At 44.8% G+C, this 23,224-nt stretch overlaps 2 protein-coding genes across 15 annotated transcripts; one reads left to right on the top strand and one right to left on the bottom strand.

Moving 5' to 3' along the window:
• Positions 1-397: 397 nt before the first annotated feature.
• On the bottom strand, positions 398-16,027 carry LOC148645019 (hexosaminidase D). Of its 12 annotated transcripts, none has more exons than XM_088613173.1 (14): positions 15,834-16,027; positions 11,106-11,215; positions 9,747-9,993; positions 9,242-9,351; positions 8,849-8,936; positions 7,381-7,545; positions 6,338-6,521; positions 5,850-5,921; positions 5,394-5,598; positions 4,196-4,278; positions 3,739-3,817; positions 2,612-2,710; positions 2,142-2,231; positions 398-1,560 (listed from the first exon to the last, which is right to left on the bottom strand). In XM_088613173.1, exons 2-14 carry the CDS (start codon positions 11,198-11,200, stop codon positions 1,377-1,379), a joined length of 1,701 nt encoding a protein of 566 aa, XP_088469299.1. In that variant the 5' UTR covers positions 11,201-11,215; positions 15,834-16,027; the 3' UTR covers positions 398-1,376. The 12 variants fall into 12 exon arrangements, with proteins under 12 accessions (XP_088469299.1, XP_088469303.1, XP_088469295.1 ...); XM_088613177.1 differs by having other exon boundaries at positions 9,747-9,987; XM_088613169.1 differs by having other exon boundaries at positions 9,747-10,032; positions 15,834-16,026.
• On the top strand, positions 12,125-22,649 carry mlst8 (MTOR associated protein, LST8 homolog (S. cerevisiae)). Of its 3 annotated transcripts, none has more exons than XM_088613188.1 (9): positions 12,125-12,265; positions 13,795-13,950; positions 14,604-14,655; positions 16,724-16,886; positions 17,324-17,399; positions 17,967-18,119; positions 19,299-19,423; positions 19,817-19,980; positions 21,449-22,649. In XM_088613188.1, exons 2-9 carry the CDS (start codon positions 13,822-13,824, stop codon positions 21,565-21,567), a joined length of 981 nt encoding a protein of 326 aa, XP_088469314.1. In that variant the 5' UTR covers positions 12,125-12,265; positions 13,795-13,821; the 3' UTR covers positions 21,568-22,649. The 3 variants fall into 3 exon arrangements, with proteins under 3 accessions (XP_088469314.1, XP_088469312.1, XP_088469313.1); XM_088613186.1 differs by lacking the exon at positions 12,125-12,265 and adding an exon at positions 13,395-13,476; XM_088613187.1 differs by lacking the exon at positions 12,125-12,265 and adding an exon at positions 13,412-13,552.
• The last annotated feature ends 575 nt before the right edge of the window (positions 22,650-23,224 follow it).

Genomic DNA, 23,224 nt, shown 5'->3' with positions numbered 1-23,224 from the left:
ATAACATTGAAACTGGAAATACTTTTACGCAGCCTACACCTAGCAGGACTGCAGAGGCAGGCAGACATTCCCTTTTGTGTATTTGTGTTCATCTTTAATTTTAACGCAAACAAAAAATAAATCGTATAACATACAATATCATTATCAGATTTGCATAATTGACCAACCAAAACACAACGGAGCACAGCGGGTACTTAGCTGTTGTCGTTCGTGAAGCGAGGAGCATAATTGGACAATCATTTTGACTTTTGATCTTTAATATTGAACCATAATGGAACATACAGTGTCAAACTCAAAATAAATCAGAGCTGAGAACTTAACCTGGTTACCTTGTGCCCCTCTTACGATCAAAACAGCCAAGTTACACAATGGAACAGAAAAAAAGAGACTCAAAATATTCTAAACATAAACCTCCAGTTTATTTCACAGTTATTTATTTGAACTCAGTGATTTTCAGGCTCATAGAATAAATGACTTTGAGTATCATGCCCCTGTTCCAGACTTTTAAACAGTTTTCTAAGTGTGCTACACAAAACATAAATTCTCATCACTATTAGGTTTTATTTTTTTTTACCAGATCCGTATTACATTTTATAATCAGAAGGAATAGCTCTATTTTACAGTAAGAAAAAACCCTGAGCTGAAGTAAGAGAGATAATGAAAGTACTTTTCTGAGGAAGCTGGAAACAGAAGAGACCCATGCTTTAAATGTTGTTTTTTTTCCCCTAGAGAACATATTTACTTTTTTAGCAATATCAACTTTTCTAAAAGCAAAGTAAAAAAACTGCAGTGGCAATGCAGTGATCGTAAACTGCATGGAAAACAAAATTCCCGTTGAAGTGCTCAGGAATATTGGATTGTATGCACCCCCCAGCCTATTGACTTCCTTGCACCAGGAGGCTGTAATACAAGGAAACAGAAAATATCCAGGGTAACAGCCCCCTCTTCTCTAGTGAGCTTCTGGGGTTTATAAATCAGGTAAAAGTGCAGTGAGGAATGGAGCCCCCCTCAGTCCAATAGGGTTAGTTAATTGGCCTTTCTGATCCGAGTTTAGATCTTATGACAGAGGCTCTGGTTTCAACAACGAAACTCTAGGGTTGTCTTCAATATGTACATTATGTTCTTAATAAAAAAGAAGTGATCTTTTAAACACTCTGTGCCCTCTGCCCCTATTAGGTGTCATGAAGAGCCACTGGGGGCACGTGCACACAGGCAGGAGGGCAGAGTCTCCTCCACCGCTCTCCAGCGCCCCCTGTCCCTCTCAGATGCTGGGCAATGGAACAGGAGCACATGGTCCAGCCAGAACAGTCCGTCTCTACGGCCCGCGGCCCCCACCCACCACCACCACGTCCGGTTCCGGGGACGTCCTGCTGCCCTCAGAGGGGTTTTTGGCCGCCCCTGCTCTTGATGACCTGCTCGAAGTCGGCGGCCAGCTCCCTCAGCTTGTCCATGTGCTCGTTGACGTTCTCCTCCATCCACTCCTCCACGGTGTCGGCGAAGTAGATGGCCTCCATCTGGGTGCGGAAGTTCTGCAGGTAGTCCTCCCACTCCTCGAGCAACCTGCGCCACAAGCACAGAGCCCCCCTGAGCCACGGGCACGTCTGCCCCACTGTACCACCCAGATCCCTCCCGAGACTTCACAGCCACAGATCAGAGCTCTGTTTCCAAATAACAATGAGACTACAGTGCACCTGCATTAAAGAGCAACTGCAACGCAGTTTTTACATTTCAGGGTTAGAAAGAGTCGACACTAAGGGGCGAGAGAACCACTGACAATCAGGTTAAACAGCTCAACCTCAAATCACCAGACACTTGGAACACTATCAGTTTGACCACTGAAGCATGTGATGTGTGCAATTAAGCAGAAGATTTCTAAGTACATTACTATTGGCCAGGCTCAAGGACCACAGCTGGACATTCCTGAGGGAAGGAAATCAATTTTCTAACTTGATCACAACTCACATGTTTGCCAGGTCTTTCCAAATTGAAAATGTACAGGTGACATATTGCATACAGCCTGCTACTGTAGATTGGGCCACTCTTGTTTCCCTGCTGTAACCCTCTTGTCAGACTGCTGAGCAGTTCTCAGGTCACAGTAACAGCTGCTCGAACTGGCCAGTCTTGAGACCTCCTTGACTTACTTGCTCATTTTGTCTTTGAAAAACTCCATGTTCCGAGGATTCCCAAACTTGTACTTCCTGTGGTAGCGGGAGAACCAGCCTTTCAAGTGTCTGTTGGAGAATCAATGAGCGCATTCAATTGAAATGAATTCATTTAAAGCATTTTAAACCGACGAGTTTAACAGCGGACTTCTGGATGTACAAAATCCATCAGAAAAACAAAATAATCTGTTATTTTAAAGCAGGTTTCTTTAAAACAAAACAAGGTTCACTGTTTGTCCGTCTTAATTCTATCCAATGCTTCAGCCCTTCATTGACAACAGGGGAAATACCCCAAGTAAAATTATTATGCTGGGATTATGACTACTGACTTCCTTACTATAAGATCTTACACAGAGGAAGTCAAGGTGAGTTAATCACTCTCATCACCAGGAGCTGAGCTCTGAGCTCCAGAGGACTGTTTTCAAACTAAAACTGAAACAGCAGCTCACTGGTTGTCAAACTGTTGGTGGATCTGGCTCTTCAGGTTCTCTCTGATGTGCAGGACCATCTGGTACACTTCATAGCCCGGGAACGCCCCACCCCCTTCGCTGCAAATAAAAAAAAAACATATTTTTAGTGTTTTTTGTTACGAAGCACCTGATTTCGAACTCTCCATTCGTGCATTTTCAAACTGCAGCCCCAAACCCTGCAACCTTATGGGTAGGATGAGGAAGTTCAGACAATCCCCCATTCTGCACACGTCCTTTAACACACCACACACACCACAGGGTACTGGAGGGCCAGTGTGTGCGGGGGGCCACAAGGGGGCGCTGTGTGTAATCCCACCCCAGCCTAGGCAGAGCTCAGCCAAATCGTGTGCCCCCGCATGGGGGATCCTGGTCACAGTCAACTGGACTCGAACCCGTGACACGTAGTTTAAAGAGCTCAACCTCCGCTCGGACCAGTGCCTTTAATGATTGTGTCACTCAGGAGCCTGGACGGTGTTCATTTTGAAGGGTACAGAGAGGACTCCGATTCACCTTTGGGTGCGGTTTGCCTAGGAAAATCATAGGCTGTCCCTGTCTTGACAAAATCAAATCAGACTCGTGTGTGGGTTTTTTTGGTGCTGCAGCACATTCACATACAGTGATGCAGAAAGCAGAGGTTCTGCACCTGGAATTCTGGCCATCTGCCATGTCCGGAGTCACCCACAGCTCAGACACAATCTGAAGTCTTGTGTGCTCTGACTCTCTTACATCACCAACAGCACAAGACCTCAGGAAGAGGGTTCTATGACCTCAGATGTGGATCAGTTTAATCCTCCTGCACAGGCCTCAAATGCTGTTTTCAATATCAGTAATTCAACAAAACAGGCTCGACTGTTTGTTTGTCTTCAAGGAGCGGCCTTGAGGAACTCTTATCACAAGATCCGTTCAAAGACAAAACAATTTACTGTCCAAAACGTTCGTTTTTTCTGCAGCTCTTCATAATCCAAGCACACAATACCATAGACACACTGCCACGTCAACCTCATTGGTATGGACTCCACCTTCCAAAAGCAACTGGTTCTCTCTGAAGAGCTCAGGAGCAGTCTGACACACCTGACAGCAGTATGATGGAGCAGAAATCTCCTTACCAGAGACTCTTCTCCAGGTTGATGTTCTTGCAGCCCAGCATGTGCAGAACTTGCTTCTTCGCCTCTTCATTAAACCCACCTGGAGCACAGTTAGGGGGGAGGGGAGGGGGGAGGGGGGACAGATTAAAGGCAGATTTCAACAGCAGATGCACACATTTAACTAAAAGACAGTGTAGAAACTACCAACAGTGAGAAAAATAGTGGTCACAGAATGGTTACAAGCCATAATGTCTTAATATTGTAATTATTAACAATTCTGAAGTGGTCTGGACTCTGTATTAAGTGCCCTTCTTAGGATCTCAAAACCCAATAAAATCTGATGGTACATATTTCAGCACCACAGCTGGCAACCCGGCTGCAGGTATTCTGCATTAGATATTTCCTCTGGTAAACACTACACAACAAATTCAGTACACTGACGTCACTCCCAGAATCCCCCTCTCTCCCCCAGGCTGACCGTGTGCCAGGCTCTGAAGACACACTGCCAGGGATGGGATGCCCACAGGAAAGAGCTCACACAGCACGGTGAAGTGGTCGTACCTGTAACACACAGCAAAGGCAGCTCAGTGTCTTCAAATCAGGCCAGTGTTTATCTTCTGCTTGTTATAAAAAACAAACAGAAATTCCTCTTAAGAGGGCCTGCAGTCTCCCAAAAAATGTAATAAGTCTCACGTAGGTCAGTGTTTACCATGTGGGTGTTACAGAGAACATGATCATTGCCCACAATTACATTTTCTTTTCTGATTCTCACTGGGTAACAGGACTGGAGGCCCATTAAGGTGTAAAATCACAGGAATGCAACAAGTTAGTTGTGATTTTATTGCACATCACCAATCCCTGAAGCAAAGGTTCTTCAGTAACACATGCACCTGTATAAATTAGTGCAAATGTGAGGCACATTGGATAAATTCCTGAACAGATAAATTAATAGTGGAACAATAAAATTACATTCACCTCAACCACACTTGTACCTGAAAAAGTTGAACATTGTGGCGTTAATTTTCAAGGTCTGGCTCAAATGAGCCTGATTCCAGTCACATGCTTTTGGTTCTTGAACAATATACCATATTTACTGGTATATAAGACACATTCTCACACCTCAAAAAGGCTTTATAACATCACCCTGCATCTCATATCCCAGAGTTATAGGGTGAGGTATGCCGAGGTGCTGAGTGTATGAATCCATAATCAGTAGTAAAGGTTTCCCTGGTCATACCACAGCGAATAAACTCTTATACTCTATTTAAAAATCATTTTGTGTGTACAAAAGTAATAATAAAGATGAAAGATGTGTGGAGGACTTTTCTATATTTGAAGACAAGTAAAACTTTTATATTGTTTTCCATGCTGGTAGGAACATACACATAGCGTATCTTCATTTCATGAAACACTGAAGTTTTCTTTTATAAGGCTAAGTGTGAAATGTGGTAATGACAATACACACCTTTTCTTTTCTGTCACTGTAGTATTAAATATATAAAGTACTATATATTCACCAAAATATTTCTAACACTTTCTATAACCGTGGTGCGTCTTATACACTAGTAGGTATTATACACCAGCAAATACAGTATCTTGTAAGGACCTATCAAACATGTCTAGCAAGTGTCCCACAGTCCCTGGCACCCAGCTCCACAGCCACACCCCTCTCATACCGCTGCCAGCCTGTCAGCGCGATGCCCTGGAAGTGGATGGACGGGTACTTGGGCATGACAGCCATGACCTTCAGCCATGACAGGTGGTTCTTCATGTGTTGGGTCAGGGGGGTCCAGTCCTGTGCCACCCCTGATGCGCCTTTGAATGCACTGGCAAACCACACACCCTCGAACCCTGCCGCCTGGTAGTTCGAGATGAACTTTTCTGAAAAAGAGGCACAGGTGTGATTCGATTGGCTTCAACCACCCTTCACACTTACATGCACGTTTTCAACATGTTTATGCAGTGCAGAGTTTACACTTTATTAAAATTGCTGTTACTGGCGAAGTCTGAAGGTTTTTTCCCCCTGTTCTTTATAAGTGGACACTCTCTGTACAGGAAGTACACTAGCAAACTGCAGGTCAGCAGTCAGTCTGCAAGGTCAGACGTCAATGCCTTACGCTCACATTTCTTACCAATCTGGTTTATCTGCAAATCTGCACCGTAATCCCAGATCATTGGAGAGACAAAGCTGGTCAGACTGGATGCTGGGAAAACAGGAAACTCAGAATGAATCTCTTACAATAAGAATAACAATCACATCTGTAACTCAGAGCTAACACTACACATACACAGCCCCCAAAACTTCAGAGTGTCCGGTATTTGCATTGTATTTCCTTGCTGCTGATGTGCCTGTACAGAATCAGCTGACACAGGTGTTATCAGGCTTCTCCTTGAAGGAGATCAATCCGCAGATAAAGAGGAATCTACACAAATATGCCCGCAGTATAAAGAGCATGAGAGAATCAGTTTCAGGTTTCATTAACGCAGCCCGCCTCTCTCTCAAGTTCACCTGGTCTGCACTATTGCCCAACAAGCGCAAGCATCTGGTCGACTTCCCTGTGAAATATTCCGAAAACCTGGAGAACCCTAAGGGGAAACCAGGATCAGAGCTGCAGAGGACCTTTGAGAGTGTCCACACTGATGTGTCTCATCATGTCGTCCCACATGAGCAGCCGGAGGCCGGGGTGTCTCTCCGTGGTGAAGTGCACGATCTCCCTCACGTGGTTCAGGAACATCCTTCCCATATCCCCGTTGTTGCTGTTCAGCCAGTTTTTGGAGTCCAATCCTTGTCCCAGACCAAAGACCTGTCAAGTCCAAGATGGATTTTATCGTTCAAAAAAACTAGGTGGAAGAGCACCTGCCATCCCAAGCTGCAATGGCCAACAGCTGATCAAGTCAGTGTTTTAAACTGATAAAACTGCAAGTTCACACTTATCCCAATCAACCACAGTAACCCCAGCCACACAGATCAGCCCAAGCCCAAGTTCAGACAATGCTGCAACACTACGCCAGGAATCCAAACTACATTAAGTAATGGTAGCGGTGGCACTATGGCTAAGGATCTGTGCCTGTGGCCAGACGGTTGCCGGTTCAAATCCCACGGCCAGCAGAGGAATTCATATCCTTGGCCCTTAACTCCAACTGCTCCAGGGGCGCTGTACAATGGCTGACCCTGCGCTCTGACCCCAAGCTTCTCTCTCCCTGTCAGTGTGTCTCAAGGAGAGCAAGCTGGGGTATGCGAAAAGACAAATTCCTAATGCAAGAAATTGTATATGGCTAATAAAATGATCTTATCTCTTATTAGGCCAATGCCCTAGACCAGACTGTTAGGTAATGGGGGGTGGCACTGTGAGAAAGCCGCCATCTTGGCTCCAAGCCACACCACGCAGCCACCATCTTGGCTCAACTTAGGCTTTCTCACAAGGCCTCCTCACACAGACCCGATCCATATACTTTATATCATAGCACAACATTCCCAGGAGCTTGGAATCCACCCTCCCAGTTTTCCCATTACCTATAATGAAGTGACTTTTAATCAACAATGGTCTCTCTCTAATGCACATAGATTTTAACGAAAGAGAACAAGAATCGAAGCTGCAGATCACATGTACTCTACACGTCCTGGGCTATTCTCTTTGGGTTGGCCCGTTTCCCCTAACCCACCTCATCAGCACCGATGTGCAGCCACCGCAGCCCGGGATGGCGGTCCAGAACCTGCGACAGCATGGCCTGGACCAGCGGCTGCGAGCCAGGGGCGTGGGGGTTCAAGCTGTTGGGGAACCCTGGCACCTCCCTCAGGTTCGAGAACTTCTCGTGCTTCAGAGCAAACTGTGCAGACAAGATCAGAGACACTTCTGAAGCAGGCCCACAGCTCGCTTGAGCCTGGGGAGAAGCAGTTTACATCTCCCAAATACCTGATGGTGGCACACCAGGAAATCACTAAAATGATCAAGATGCCAAAAAGTCTTTGAAGTGGGACATGTATATATTTCACTTATCCAGCATCACAATATCATCACAAGCACATTGTGAGAGATGTTGCTGGGGTCTGTTAATTAAGCCTTCAACAAGAGTTACTCTAAGATGCCATAAAGCGGACTTGCTTTAGCAACCCCAGTGACTTAATGCTACATACATAAACGATAGGAACAACACCCACAAACAGGATAAAGCAGATAATAATAATAATAATTAATAATTGCTTACACTTATATAGCGCTTTTCTGGACACTCCACTCAAAGCGCTTTACAGGTAATGGGGACTCCCCTCCACCACCACCAATGTGTAGCCCCCACCTGGATGATGCGACGGCAGCCATAGTGCGCCAGAACGCTCACCACACATCAGCTATCAGTGGGGAGGAGAGCAGAGTAATGTAGCCAATTCATAGAAGGGGATTATTAGGAGGCCATGATTGGTAAGGGCCAATTGGAAATTTGGCCAGGACACCGGGGTTACACCCCTACTCTTTTCGAGAAGCGCCCTGGGATTTTTAATGACCACAGAGAGTCAGGACCTCGGTTTTACGTCTCATCCGAAGGACGGATCAATGTTTCCTCCATATCGAAGGACAGAACTAAGAGCAAGACAGAGCAGGACAATATGTAATTACATATCAAAGAACAAGACAAGCACTCAGATTGTGAAACAAACTTCTTTCTGACTGTATATAAGAGCTGGAAAAACCCTTGCAGTGTGTCTGTTCTGTGGGGCAGACCCAGCGTGCATTGTGTACTTATTGACAGTCTTGTGCAAACAGAATCTGCACAAGACTGTGTCCTGCTCCTCCTCTGCTCCTCTGATGAAGAATTTCCCACAGCAGTCTTCATATACACTGCATTCAGTTCACTGCAATCAGATTCCTGGGTAGAAATATGGTTTTATGTTCCTGCATGTGATTGTATGCGTTATTTGCATGCCTGAGCTTTAAACACAAGCTCTAGAAAACAGTTGTCTAACTGCCCAGCTCTGCAGTCTGTCCCACTACTGGATTTTGACACAACCAGGGCGTTTTCTTCACTCAATCACATGTTTAGAGCTGCACTGGGACAGAAAGTGGGGAAGTTCAGATGCCCCGTTTTAGAGATGTGTCCTATCGCATGACTCTCTGGGTCAATGTATCTCCCTCACCTCCAGGTGTCCAAACACTTGAACCAGGGGAATGATCTCCAGCTTACTGAGCTCTGCCAGGTGCCTGATCTTCTGAATGTCCTCCACACTACAGCAATGAGAGAACAATAGGACAGTTACCCTGTGGGAACACTTGAAGTAACTCCATGGGCCACTCTCTCAAGCACAGCTCTCTGATTTGCAAAGCTAAAAGCCTAATTTTAACATGCAGCTGATCCAAAGAGTTCTCAATGCATGGAGCAAGCTGATGGGAACCATGAGTATCATGCAACTCTAAAGCCCAGTGAAATGAATTAGAAACCGAAAGATGTTTTGCAGATAATTGAGACTGAACATGTTCTTGGCAGTGAGTTGTGTGCAGTTTCCTGTACCCAGCTGCCCAGCAGCACTCACCTATAGGCATGGGGCGATCTGAGGATCTGAAGGTCACCCTCATACGGAAACATATCCTCATATTCCAGCAAAATCCCATTGGCCCCAAGAGAAGACAGCAATGGGAATACCTGGGAGAAAACATGACAATAAGACTATAAGCATATGTGGTTTCAAGCTCTAAGAAGCAAATTCGGATCTGCTGGAGCAGTCCAAAACTGCAGGTACACTTGAACAAGACCTGCTCCCAGCAGGGCTGTAGGTGCAGCCTTTATGCATCACAGTCTCCTTCTGCTGAAATGCTTTCCTGCATTTCTTTTTTTCCAGCAATGTGTTTTTAGCCAGCTATACAGCTACAGTTGGGAATAATAAGCAGGTTTTGACCATCTTACAGCTATAAAGCCATATGTGGCTCTTTGTTTTAAGTGAGTCTGAATGCCGCCACAGTACCATAAACTCTTCATTAAGAAGACTTACTCTAACCCAAAGCATTGAGGTCACCATACACCCCTCCAGCCCTGCTCACCTGCTCCAAATAGGTGAGTTTAGGAGCAGCACCTTTGAGATCAAAGTGCACAACCCTCAGTGGAGTCTGGTTAGTGTCCTGCCGAGGGGTGACTTGGGGTTTTTTCGGGGAGTCCTGTGCCTCTCCTCCCTGTGACTTCTGAGGCTCCTGTGACTGGGACGTCTGCTGACGGGCCCACACCAGAGCCTCCTTCTTCTGCGGAGTCTGCTCCTCGTTCAAGACCGCCCCTCCGCCAATCTCTCTGTGCCTCCAGAACACAGCAGGGTCAGGCACAGGCAGCTTAGAGCTTGAACACAAACACACGACAAGAGAGCGACAGAGCAGAGACAGAGCTCTGGTCAGGAGACGGGCTGATTGTTGTGGCAATCTGCATCTGTACTACAATTAAGCCGCTTAAGTAAAATATTGTCTTGGCAAACTGATGTGTTTTGGAATGTGAAAGGAAAACAGAGGAAACCCATACGAACACAGGAAGAACATGCAAACTCCACACAGATATCGCCCCAGGAATTGAACCCAGGGCCCCAGAGCTGTGAGGCAGCAATGCTATTCACTGGCCCACTGAGCTGCCTCAGGTTACACTAGTACCTAGAAATTCCAATTGAGGCACTAAACTCAGATGAAGGTAGAAAACAAGAAAAACAAGCCCAAGAATGTTAACACAAAACCAAAAAAAACCACTCAAGCAGGCAGCACGCAGAAAGGAAAAACATGACTGTTCTTTTCCTGCTGCAGACGTCTTGATCCAATGGTACCATAGGGCTTTTGTTTCATGTGTCAATAGAATAGATATGATAACATGCAACTAAAATAAAATACAAATTCATCAACAAAATACACAGTTCACACCACTTGCTTACTTTACACAAAATCAGACGCAACCTGTAAACGCCCACTGAAGCGATTACATAAAGAATGCAGACAGTGTTAGAGCCTGTTTTTGCTCTACAGATCATTCTTTATGAAAAGGACCTCTCTATGATTGACAGTACCATACCAACACTGCCCAGAACCACTGGATTTCGAAACTGCCACTGGCTGTAAACTTAAGATGCAAATCCTACATCTCCTGACCGACTTTTACATTAGGCTGCAGCTTTAGCACAGTAGTAGTGAGATTTAGCAAACTGGAACGCCTAGATTATGTTCATGGGATAAAGAAATAAGAGTGAGCTCCAGGGAAGAAGTGAAAATTAGAGACATATTGGGACTTTCTTGTTGGATGCCTGGTCATTCCCATTGGGAATGTAATATTCAAGGTCAGGAGTGGACTAATACCCACAGAGCAGCTCTGCCTCCCTGCTGTTTAACACCCCACACCAGGCTGCCCTGTCTGTCTCTCAAAGGAATCCTACTCACTTGGACCTCAGGAGGAACCTGACGGCAGTCAGGACCACGACAGACAGCACCACCAGTCTCAAGACCGCCGGCTTCCTCATGAAGTGGGTGTTCATTTCTGCAGCTCAGTGCTAAAACGGAGACAACAAGGACAACGCATTAACAGCACGGTGCTCTATCAGAAGAGAGAGGCAAAGAAGAGACCGACTGAGCCATTCTTCCTCACAACAAAAAATGTCTAAATTCGACAGAGGAGGGATGGGCAATTCTGGTCTGCAGGGTTTAATTCTGACTCATCTCTTCACAAGCTCATTATTGGCTATGGGACCAGTTGAACAGCTTCTCCCAGCTGTTTCTCAGTGCGCCTGCTTTGAATTTCAATTAGAATTAGCAAACCTGTAGGCACACTGACCCTCCAGGGCTAGGACTGTTCACCCCTGCTATGGATTTCCAAAAAGCACAGTAAATCATCACCCAGGCACTTACCTACTGACACTCCATCAAGCAAAATGCTCCTAGTAAGTAAATATTCTTGAGTAAATATGCCTTGGTAAAGCACTGATAAGCTCTTAACAGGGACAGGCATTGGCTGCTGTTGTGCGCTGAATTCTGGATGACCTACGTCCTGTACGCCCAGGACATACCATATCGACAAGAGGTGGATTCCATAAGATCAAGTAAAGGTTTAGGCAAAACCTTGTTAAATGTTAAGCAACTTGTGAATGATAGGACTTCAGCTGCGTTGCAACATAAAAACCTCTTTGACATTTACTCTTAATAGTCCCCGAAGGACAAAAAGTTATTTGCAGTCATTAATCGCTATCAAAAGCTTAGTGGAAAGTTCAATTAAGGCGCTCAAAATGGGCTGAAGAAATGATTTTCTCCTGCAGAATACCCAAATTACAAGGGACAGGGGCGATGCAAATCTTGAGATTTTACAATAGTCTCTACAGGCAACCACTGCTCCCTGAAAAAACAGAGGGCAAAGGTTAAGCACAACCTGTAGCTACATAAATATTTGCCTTAACGTCATTTAAAATCAGGGTGTGTAGAAAACTACTATAACAATGGTGCAGTGAGTTTAAGTAATATTCTGTGGAGCAGATTTAGTGTACACAAACGTTGTTTTCCATCCACCCTGTGTGTCAACAACACTCCCACGGGCAACTGCAGCGCTACAGGTACTGTGATTTGGTTTACCATTAAAATAACACTAAAATAAAACCCCGACCCTTCCTTCCTTAACCACGGTAAAACTATCCCTCCACAAATGAATAACGATGCAGGGTCTGATCAAATTCACGTACCGAAATTGTTTTTTGTTTTTGTTTTACTAAACGCAATGGTGCTTTAGAAATATATATTGTAACGCACTTACACAGTGCCTGTCGGCCGTAAGCGTTACAATATATACAGTATAATGTGCAGTACACATCGTATTCAATAGTCGATGAGCGCTGCTCGGTTGCTATTTAGCGCAGTAAGAAAACAGGCCCCTTGCAAGAATAAAACGAGAAAAATGCACCTGCTGCATGTTAGGCTGGTGCCATCTAACATACCAGGCTGAATCAGTATATTACACCTTACTTCGCTCTGGATAATAATTGTATAGCAGGAAGTTCAGCACAGTACGTACCTTACCTAAGCGATACAGGCGATCTTACCGTCACCCCTCTGCGTGCTGCGGTGAAATTTAACCAAAAAAACAATTCTAATGGCAAATGATTTTCAGAAATAAATGCACAAGGTCAGGGAGTAACATAAGAAGCGCTTTCTCGTTTCGTTACTTCCGTATGTTTCGTTATCAGTAGTTAGGCTCAGAGTCAGTGTGATCGCTACAGTATGTCGTTAATTATACATTTCCCCACGGTGCGCTGTCACACTTGCTGACTGCGCGCAGCACTACACAGTATTAGTAAAAACTAGTTTGGCACATTATTTTGATGTTGGCTCGTTTTAAACTACGTTTTAAACCACCAAGGAACGATTTCAGGTTGAGGATCCAAAAATAGTTAACCGTCAAGTCCAAAAACGGACATGACAAATAAATATATTAAGGTCAGATTATTATTTTTTTACCATTTCTTTCACAAAATAATTTCCCTCTGGTCGTAGGCGAAATCAATTGTTAACAAAATACAGAACATTTGAAACAGATCTTTCAACTGAAATACATTTTTATGAAATTTCACTGCAAGTAAAAAATTTGTATACTGTGGTTTTGATTTGAATGGCTTTATCCGTTTTATATATGTATTTATTTGTCTACATTAGCCATCCCTTAGAGCGTAATTAGAATATTTAGTATATGGACCATAGTGGTCGGAACTTACAGTCTAAATCCTTGTTGCAGTGGGGAACATTACAGAGAGAGGAATTCAAAACAACTGGGGTTGGTGTTAAGTGGGTTTTGCTTTACAAAATAAATATCTATATTACTAGTGTTATTTGGGAGTCGGCATATCTGTGTAAGTGTTATATACTTTTAATTCTACAAAGTTTTAAATTGTTTTAGTTCTTTTAAGTGTTTTAAAGCATCATAATTGTGTATCGTAGACTGTATGCTACTGCTACTGTATTTGTTTATAGAGTAGGTGGATCTTCCATAAATGTTTTGTGTATAAATAAATCAGATTGTTTTTTTATAACGATTGTTATTTTATTAGGAATAGGCTACTAACAAAAATAATATTTGTACTGATCCATGAAGGGTGAAGAGCTCCGGTCTTATTGGAACATGAATGTAAACCAAGGTACCGTCGGCAGCGACCCGGTTATCCTGGCCACAGCCGGCTACGACCACACGGTGCGGTTCTGGCAGGCCCACAGCGGCATCTGTACACGAACCGTCCAGCACCAGGACTCGGTATCCTTAATTAGGCACCGGATGGGGCAGCTTGTAACGTCTGCTATACAAGCTGAATGTCTTGAGTAGAGTTGAGCACAGCGTTAAGACCAGTACTTCCCTCTGCGGCTAATGCCCAGTCTCTGATCAAAGACGGAAGATAAATTAAGAAATACTGGATTAGATTAGATCTCTTAATTTTATTTTTAATGTTGTATCTGGCTATGATTTGGCTTGAGCACCTTATCAGATATTTCTGAACATTGATGCCATCAAACAGTGGCAGTGAGTAACTTAGTAGCTCCAGTGTCTTGAGTTCCAATCCCTTTCTGTTTGTGTGGCGTTTGCATGGTCCCATGTCTTTGTGGGTTTACTCGTGGTGCTCCTATTAACTGCTCTGGCAGTCCAAGGAATCAGGACTACACCCTGTGCCTGTAGGTGTAGGCACACTGCGGTCCTCTGAGGATAAAGCACTCATTGAAAATGCATGTGCGAATGGATGGACAGCACAGTCCACTTCTGTACAGCTGGTCATCAACAGTAATGTGCCGTTGATGGCGTCTAATCAATCTACAGGTAGTGATCATGTGTAAAATGTGCTCTGCTTAATGATTAGTAGGGCACAGGGGGCTGCCTAATTATTTTTGTTCTGGTTCCTGAACCTGGCTGCTCAGCAGGTGAATGCCCTGGAGGTGACCCCTGAACGCAGCATGATTGCTGCAGCAGGTGAGTACCTTACCCTCTTGTGTCTAATCAATACCAGAACCCCAATCTGCAGTTTTCTGCAGGACCCCTGATGGCCAGGTTCCATGGTGTGGCAGGATAGACTGTTCCCAGCTCTTAATGCAATAAAGTATCTCTTTTCATTCCTGCTACCATTTCCATTCTCATTCCATTATTGAGCCTAATGAAGTCCCATGGGCAAAGTTGGCGGTATCATCAACTCTCCTCCATGCTCATGACACGTCTCCTGTGTCTGTCCACTTTTGTGAACACAGATGTGCCTAATTCCAGAGTTTTTGAATTTTATTAGACCAGTAGTTCTCAAAACCTTTTGGACCAAGCACCACCCCTGATCAAACCAAACCATCCAAGTACCACCTACAAGTCATCTTCTCATAGGAACCCCAGAAATTCTCAATGACCAACATGTGCGAGCACGCACACACTCACATACACATATAATAAATATAATAATAATAATAAACTTTATTTGTTATAGCGCTTTTAAAGGTGGCTTCTCAAAGCGGTTTACAGAAAAAAAAACAGGAACAAGAACAATTAAAAATAAAAAAAAAATAAAAAAGCACCATTTCAGTGAGAGGGGTGAGCCTGTTTAGTCGAGCAAAGCGGATGTGAAGTCATTTTTCGAGCCTTGATACAATTCACAACAGAGTCTAACAGATTTTAAATCGTTAGGCATTTTCTTGACGGCAAAGGTCTCGCGGTGGGTGTTGCAAATTCATTTCTGGAGCAACCTCTCTAATTCGTGCAACTACACCGCTGTGTCGGCTTGTCATTGCTCTAGCACCGTCTGTACAAACTCTGACGCATTTTATCCAGTCGATGCCATTCTCTTCGATAAATTCATTCAGAAGCTGAGATATGCGCTCTCCTGTAGTTCCTGTTGGTAGCGGCTTACAGAACAGAAAGTCCTCATGCGACGTAAACAAGCAAATTGGCCAAATCGACAACATTTAAAGACACATCTAATTGCAGTGCTGCTCATCTTAACGCGCTCCATCAGCGTACTTTTGATATCATCCTCCATGTCAGTAATTCTATTAAGTGGCTGTGAGGGGGCAGCAGGTCGAGCTGTTTAGCAGCTTTTTCTCCACACATAATACGTGTCAGCTCTTTTGCCAGCGGTAAATAATGTTCTTCAAAAATAGTGTGGGGCTTACCTGCTTTAGCTATCCGGAAGCTTGTATTTTTCCCCGTTGCTGTTTCAGGAGTCCGTATCATGTGCATGGGAGCAAAACACAGAGACGCTCTGTTTATTTTTCTCAAATTAACCTAGAACAGTTCTTAAATATTTTTTCTGTTGTCTATCATGCTTTCCTGGGCTCAAAAGATTGCCAGCATTCATAGCACACATTTCTCTCTATTCCTGTGCTTACAACATTGGCATTGTTCCAAAAGCGCAAAACCACACATTCTCCTGCCTCCCTATTTGCTGGAGATAACTTTTTAGAAATACAATTGGTCACCTTTTTTTTCGTAGCACGCATTTCTATGATAAGCAGGGTTTTTGTAGTACACACACAAAGGTATCATTGTTTCAGCTAGCAGAAAGGAGTGCACTCTGTCTCAAAAATACACAGGGAAAACAGTCTCATCCCATTGTGGGAGATGGGACTGATAATGGGGAAATGCAGTAGAACAATATTACATCATTCAGGAAGAATCTGGGCAAGTGAAGTACGAGAGGAGACTTAGACAAGCTTGCAAAGTCTGTATCACAGAAGACATGGAAGAGGTATATATTGGATTCACGAGGAATAGAAATAGACTGAGAAGAGAATACCATTCACAAAACACAATCTTTTCTCCAAAACACAGTAGTGATCAACATCCCAGAGAGCAGCACCTTCCTGAAGGAGGCAGTGCATTTTGTGTTGTACTGTGGGGTAGTCCTGTGGTTCATTATTGAACGATGGATCTCCCAGTAAACTACATGGGCCACAAAGCCTCATCTTATTTGTCACCTGGCGTATGTTCTTATCCCAATCTGCACTGGCTTACCTGCGCTGCTCTGTGGGTCTGTGTCTTCACCATCGCTTCTGCTTGGCAGGCTACCAGCACATTCGCATGTACGACCTGAACTCCAATAACCCAAACCCCGTGATTAACTACGATGGTGTCAGTAAGAACATCACCTCGGTGGGCTTCCATGAAGATGGGCGCTGGATGTACACAGGGGGGGAGGACTGCATGGCACGCATCTGGGACTTAAGGTAGGTGTGGGACCATGTGGGACTTAATGCTTGGGGAGGTTTGTCCAGTCCCTAACTGTAATGTATATCGACTGTGATGAAGAATTAAAACTTCCGTTTTCATTGGGACCCTTCACCCTACTACAGCAGGCTTTTATTTCGTCTGGTGCTGTGAAACATCGCACTGTAGGCCAGGGCAAGTTCCCATTGAATTCATCATTAATGCGGTTACATTAAAGTGCAGAACGTTTTTCACTCTGTGCTGATTTTTTTCTGTCCCCTTAGGAAATTTCATTTATCGGAAAGATATTTTAAAAACTTTACCAGGCATCAGAGTTTTTATGTCAATATATCAAATGAATAGGCTTTTCTTACTTCTGTATGCACAGAAAAGCTGTGCGTTTGTATGTGCAATGCATATCTGTGCATCCTTTTTTGAAAAATGTGTGTTTCATTAGGTCACGTAACCTGCAGTGCCAAAGAATTTTCCAGGTCAATGCTCCGATTAACTGTGTCTGCCTGCACCCTAATCAGGTAAGCTACCCACCTTTGCTGTGCTAGGCCATCGTCACTGGAATACACAGTCACTGGAACTAGAGAACAGATAAAGACTCCCATTGCACATCAGTTTGATCCATTCCAGGTTTTACCAGCTACCACCTCATGTATTGAAGGCAACACAAGGTGATGAATATTTCAGTAAAATGTACACCAGTGCAGTGGGAGGTTTTACTAGGATTAAATGCACTAAATTCCTGGTTCCTGGGAGTTTTGCTGGTTTCTAAGGACCCTGTATTGGGGCACAATTAGCAGAGGAGTGCGAGTGTGCGCATCTTTGAACTTCAATACTCCATATTGGAAAACCCATTTTATGATGGTTTTTGAATGCAAAGCAGTTACTTAAGTCTGAAATGACAAGGAAGCAGAAAAAATAAAAAATAAAAAGGTAAAACCAGTGATAAATATGTGGAATATTTTTTACGTAGATGTGTAGCAGGAATCCAAGGTACTGTCATGTCAGCCAGTCTGAACTTCCTGTGTACACTTATTAACACTAGAGGGCGCCGTTGGGTTAAATGTTGTCATCTCATGGGCTTACAGGCAGAACTCATAGTTGGAGACCAGAGCGGAGTGATCCACATCTGGGATCTGAAAACGGACCAAAACGAGCAGCTTATCCCGGAGCCCGAAGTGTCGGTCAACTCCGTCCACATCGATCCCGATGCCAGCTACATGGCAGCAGTCAACAGCTCGGTGAGTGCCCTGGCCAGCTCTGCCCGCGCAGCTGTGTGATCTCCAGAGCAGGGGACACTGTCGGGATATCTGCCGTTCCACTCTCCGCAGACAGACTGTCTTGGTCTCTCTGGAGCAGTCAGTTACCTGGAGTCACACCTCTGTAATCAGGTCTTTGTGCCTCGAGTAAATCTCCCAGAATTAAGCAATATGAGAAATAGCGGGCTGCATGGTGGTGCAGATGTTAGTGTTGCTCTCCTGGGTAGAATTCTGGACCTGGAGTTTGTATGTTCTCCCCGTGTTCATGTGCTGTTCCTCCAGGTGCTCCACTTTCCTCCCAAAGATATGCTGGCAGCTGAATTGGCTTCTGCAGAAATTGGCCCTGGTGTGTGTGTGTGTGCTCTGCTATGGGCTAGAGTGTATCCTAGCTTCTCTGGTTCCCCTGCAACCCTGAATCAGATGAAGTGGTTAGAAGATGGGTGAATTACGAGAAATAATTGTGGGGGGATAACTCCATAAAATACAATTATCCAAAGGAAACTTCTCTGATTCCCAGCAGTAAGTGTTTCCTTGGTGATGGAAGCTGGAGGAGCACACATGCAGTGAGATTGTCAGTACTGAGGCTGCAGGGGGTTTAATACATGCTATAGGATGTAATCTCTTTCTGTGTCTCCCTCACATATTACTTGTCTTCAGTTCAGTTTATTTTGTCATATGCACGAGTGCAATGAAATGCTTATTTGCACGTATGCCCCGATACAATAGCAGCAGCAACAACAACAAAGTTCAATAACGCACACCTTAAATACAAGTCAGCACAAGCAGTGTGAAAAAAAAGCCATCGGTGTGAGTCAGTGGTAGAGGCAGGATTTAATAATCCGACAGTTTGCGGGAAGAAACTGTCTCCGGATCTGGGGGTACGTGCCTTTATGCTCCTATAATGCTTACCAGTGGGAAGGGGAAAGAAAAGTGAGCAACCAGGATGATTGCTATCCTTAGCAATACCTCCAGCCTTCCTGAGACCAGCTGTACAAATATCCCCAACAGAGGGGAGCTGTACTCCTGTAATGGACTGGGCCGACCTGATCACCCCCTGTAATGCCTGCCCTTGTCTCTTCTCCCACTTTAGCTCTGCATGGCTGCTGTTTTATTCCGTGTGTGCAGTCAGCCGTTCTTTGTTAATCTCCCTCTTTCCCCCAGGGAAACTGCTACGTGTGGAACTTGACGGGGGGCATCGGAGAGGAGGCTACGCAGCTCATTCCCAAGACCAAGATCCCGGCCCACAAGCGCTACTCCCTGCGGTGCAAGTTCAGCCCTGACTCCACGTGAGTCACCCGGGGGTGCCCGGTCAGAGACGCCCTGCCCCGTGTTTGTGGGGGAACCAGCCTAGCTCTGCCTGTGGGCAAAGGCCCGTGGTTTTGATGAGGACGTTAAAGTCACATTAACTTTGATGTGTCCGAATAAACACCTGAAATTGGGTATCTTTGTAGAGGGTGCAAGTGTAAAAGTGTAATGATAATGAGATGGGTGTTTCCTTATAATTCAGGGCATCAGGGAAAACTAAGTGCTTGCTGGTGTCAAAAAAGTGATGCCTTTGGCAGAGCTACAATAGACAGGAGTCAGACGTTTCATGCACATTGCTGACAGATGAGGGAACTGTAATAGAACACTGTGAGTGCCCGTGATGTAATGTGTGTCCATTGCGCTGTGATCCACAGGCTGCTAGCCACCTGCTCTGCAGACCAGACCTGTAAGATCTGGAGGACCTCCAACTTCTCTCTGATGACAGAGCTCAGCATCAAGAGCAACAACCCTGGAGAGACATCCCGGGGCTGGATGTGGGACTGCGCCTTCTCTGGAGACTCCCAGTACATTGTCACAGGTGAGACGCTCAGTATTCCACTGTCCCCACTGCGCAGCACACAGATCACTATAGCTGTTATTGCACCAGCAAGGCATTGCCTGTGGATTGTGTTCGTAAACGCACTGAAGTTGTATTACCTCTCAGAGGTCATAAACTTGCTCCATCTGTTGTTAGTTTAGTGCATACTGAGGTATTCTAAAATGATTCCTTCAGGTGGTCTTTTCTATAGATGTGGTTGTGTTTATGATGACTTTTTACCAAGATAGTGAACAGGTCTATTACTATCAGATCATTTTGACATCTTTTAAATAATATTCTTGATCGCCCTGAGCAAACTTTTTCCAAGATGACAGATGTACAGTGTTTGATGTCTCCAATAATATATACTGATAGAAAAAAGAAACGTAACACCTCCTGCTCCACACTCTGGCCCTCCTGTCTGTGTGGAACAGGCTGAAGAGTGACTCATCTGGGAAGAGGACCTGATGCCACTGCTGAGTCCATCGCAGCCTCTGTCTGGCCCAAGCCAGTCGGGTGTGACGTCTAGGAGGTGTGAGCAGAGGGCCTCTGACAGGTCTCCCTGCTCTAAGGCCAGCAGCATGGAGCTTCACTGTCCTGTCACTGATGCGGGCATTGTGTCTGCTGGCAGTTTCAGCAGCAGTACGGGTGGCAGATCTGAAACGATCTCTCAGATGGACCAGTCTGATGTGTCGGTCCTGCTCTGGTGTGGTCACTCGAGGGCGACCGGATCTTGGACAGTCATCTGTCCTGCCGGTCTGCTGAAACCTTCTCTGCAGTCGGGACACAGTGGAGCGGCTCACTCCATAGTGTCTGGCAAGGCTGGCACATGACATACCAGCCTGCAGCATGCCAATGGCCCTCTCCCTTGCTCCTGGTGACATTTCTAGGCATTATGGAATGCACAGAAAACTGACTAAGTGTGGCCTTTTTCTTGCAGTGACCTAAGCTTTGAACTAAGGCCTTTTTAAAGGTGACCTGACCAGGCATTGTTCCACCTGGACCTCGTTGGGTAAAAGTGCACCTAACGAGCTTTCATGTGATTGGCAAGTTGCAATGCCTCACTGCACAAGCTGTTTTGCTGGTCAGAGGGCTTAAAACAAATTGACCACTTTTTGTGAAAGTACATAAGCTATAACTATAGTATGTTGCGTTTCTTTTTTCCATCAGCATATTTATATATAGAGAGAGTTCTTTACTATCCCCAATGGGGCAATTTGTTTAACAGCTGCAGTGCTGGTGTACAGACAGACAGAAAAAAAACATGACAACAACAACAACACAAATTTACATACATATTTGCATAGACAATCAAGTGTTAAGGAACGATATGGCTACAGGTTTTGGTGTTGGGGAGTCGGTGTCTGCGTTCTGATAGGAGTAACTGGAAATCATTAAACAACGGCTTTAGGGGTCTTTGTCTGTGACGACTAGCTGACTAGTTGACCTGTCTGTGATTGTCCTGCAGCCTCCTCGGATAACCTGGCACGGCTGTGGTGTGTGGAGACTGGGGAGATCAAGCGGGAGTACAGCGGACACCAGAAAGCAGTGGTGTGCCTGGCATTCAATGACAGTGTGCTGGGCTGAAGATAGACGCATCCATTCAGACCAGTCTTGGCAGAGAGGGTTGGCCCAAGCATATATATGAGCATGTGCAGTGCAGAACCAGGTCTTCAGAACATAAGATCTTATTCAAAATTGTTGTGGTAAGAGGGTGACTCCTCTTGTAAAATAGACCTGGGTACCTGGTTCTCTCTTCATTCCAACGGAGGTTGATACAGAATTGCACCCCCACCTCTGAACCAGTGACCCTCCATTGCGGCCCGTACTCTTAACCAATGAGCCTGAGTTACTCCCCCAACTTTTAGCCAGTTAGCCTGATTTGCGCCCCCAACTCTTAACCAGTGAGCCCAAATTGCACCTCCCAACTCTGGACCAGTGAGACTGCATTGCACCCCAACTCTGAACCAGTGAGCCTGCATTGCACCTCCCAACTCTGGACCAGTGAGACTGCATTGCGCCCCAACTGTGAACCAGTGAGCCTGCAGTGCACCTCCCAACTCTGGACCAGTGAGACTGCATTGCGCCCCAACTCTGAACCAGTGAGCCCGAATTGCACCTCCCAACTCTGGACCAGTGAGACTGCATTGCGCCCCAACTCTGGCCCAGTGAGACTGCATTGCGCCTCCCAACTCTGAACCAGTGAGCCTGCACTTGTGATCAGCAGCTGTTTGCAGGAAGAACAGAAGAGTAACATTAGATACTATAATTTGTTTAGCCTTAATTGAAAGGTAATTGTCATTTTACTGTAACATTTTACTGGACTGTCCAATACAATGCCATACATCTCTGATAATAGCTCTATATCAGTGTTTCACATTAGAGATATGTCAGTTTATAGTCAGCTAGTGTGCATTGGTTGCTGTGGAATGGAATTGGTGAATCCTTTAATGATGATCTTTCAAAATGTATTTATTCCACATATTTGTGACAAAGATGGCAATTTAAACTGAGAGTTACTACAGGGTTACTTTACTTCCTTAAAAATACAAAAATGTATTACCTTTACGTCCGTTTCTTTAAATGAATGTTGTTTTCACCAAACTATTGAAACATGTTGACCTGTAATAATTCAATTAATGAAATTTAGAACAAGTGTCTTTGAATAATTGGTCTCGTACTCTGCTGTTTGTGCGCTCTTCAAAACACCCAGACAGACACCAAAGTGGTGTCTGACATGAAGGTGTTTTATTGACACCCAGGACAAGAAATGCGTGCAGTACCACGCAGTACAGCTCGTGTTCATCATATACGCATATACCCACGCAGGCAATAAAAAAGCTACTACATAAATTGTTTTCAGAAGCCGCAATGTACGTCACGGGTATGCTGTCGGCGCTGTGCGCTTTGTTTCTGAAAATAATTGATGTACAGTGCCACAGCACTGTGCTTGACGAGTCCCCATTTTCTTTTTAAATGTAGATTGTCGTCTGTGTGTGAGCTGAAAGGCTGTTAGTGCAGCAGTCCCAAACCAAAGCCCCACTGCCTGCTGCTTTTTGTCCCTGCTGAGCCATCAGTTAAGTATCCTGTATATATTTGAATGAATCATTTGCATCATTTTCAGTTACTCAAAAGTTGCAAATTTGAAGATTTAAATAAAATTGCTTAGGAAATGTAGTAGTTAGCTAGAGGCTTCTAGTAGTATTCTATTCAAATGATTTATTGGCTCTGATTAATGAGATTA

The sequence above is a fragment of the Lepisosteus platostomus genome, chromosome 19 (assembly GCF_059453375.1).
Source record: "Lepisosteus platostomus isolate fLepPlt1 chromosome 19, fLepPlt1.hap1, whole genome shotgun sequence".
In the NCBI taxonomy this organism is placed as follows: domain Eukaryota; kingdom Metazoa; phylum Chordata; class Actinopteri; order Semionotiformes; family Lepisosteidae; genus Lepisosteus; species Lepisosteus platostomus.
The sequence above is the reverse complement of the archived record's forward strand: the minus strand, read 5'-3'. Positions and strand labels throughout refer to the sequence as shown.

What these genes read in the sequence shown, in the direction of transcription:
- mlst8 (XM_088613188.1), top strand. Translation starts at nt 13,822, where the DNA reads ATGAATGTAAACCAAGGTACCGTCGGCAGCGACCCGGTTATCCTGGCC. An exon ending in CAGCATGATTGCTGCAGCAG is followed by an intron (nt 14,656 to 16,723) that starts GTGAGTACCTTA and finishes TCTGCTTGGCAG; the next exon opens with GCTACCAGCACATTCGCATG. An exon ending in TCTGCCTGCACCCTAATCAG is followed by an intron (nt 17,400 to 17,966) that starts GTAAGCTACCCA and finishes ATGGGCTTACAG; the next exon opens with GCAGAACTCATAGTTGGAGA.
- LOC148645019 (XM_088613169.1), bottom strand. Translation starts at nt 11,200, where the DNA reads ATGAACACCCACTTCATGAGGAAGCCGGCGGTCTTGAGACTGGTGGTG. An exon ending in AGATCGCCCCATGCCTATAG is followed by an intron (nt 8,937 to 9,241) that starts GTGAGTGCTGCT and finishes TCATTGCTGTAG; the next exon opens with TGTGGAGGACATTCAGAAGA. An exon ending in TTTGCAGATAAACCAGATTG is followed by an intron (nt 5,599 to 5,849) that starts GTAAGAAATGTG and finishes CCTCTTTTTCAG; the next exon opens with AAAAGTTCATCTCGAACTAC.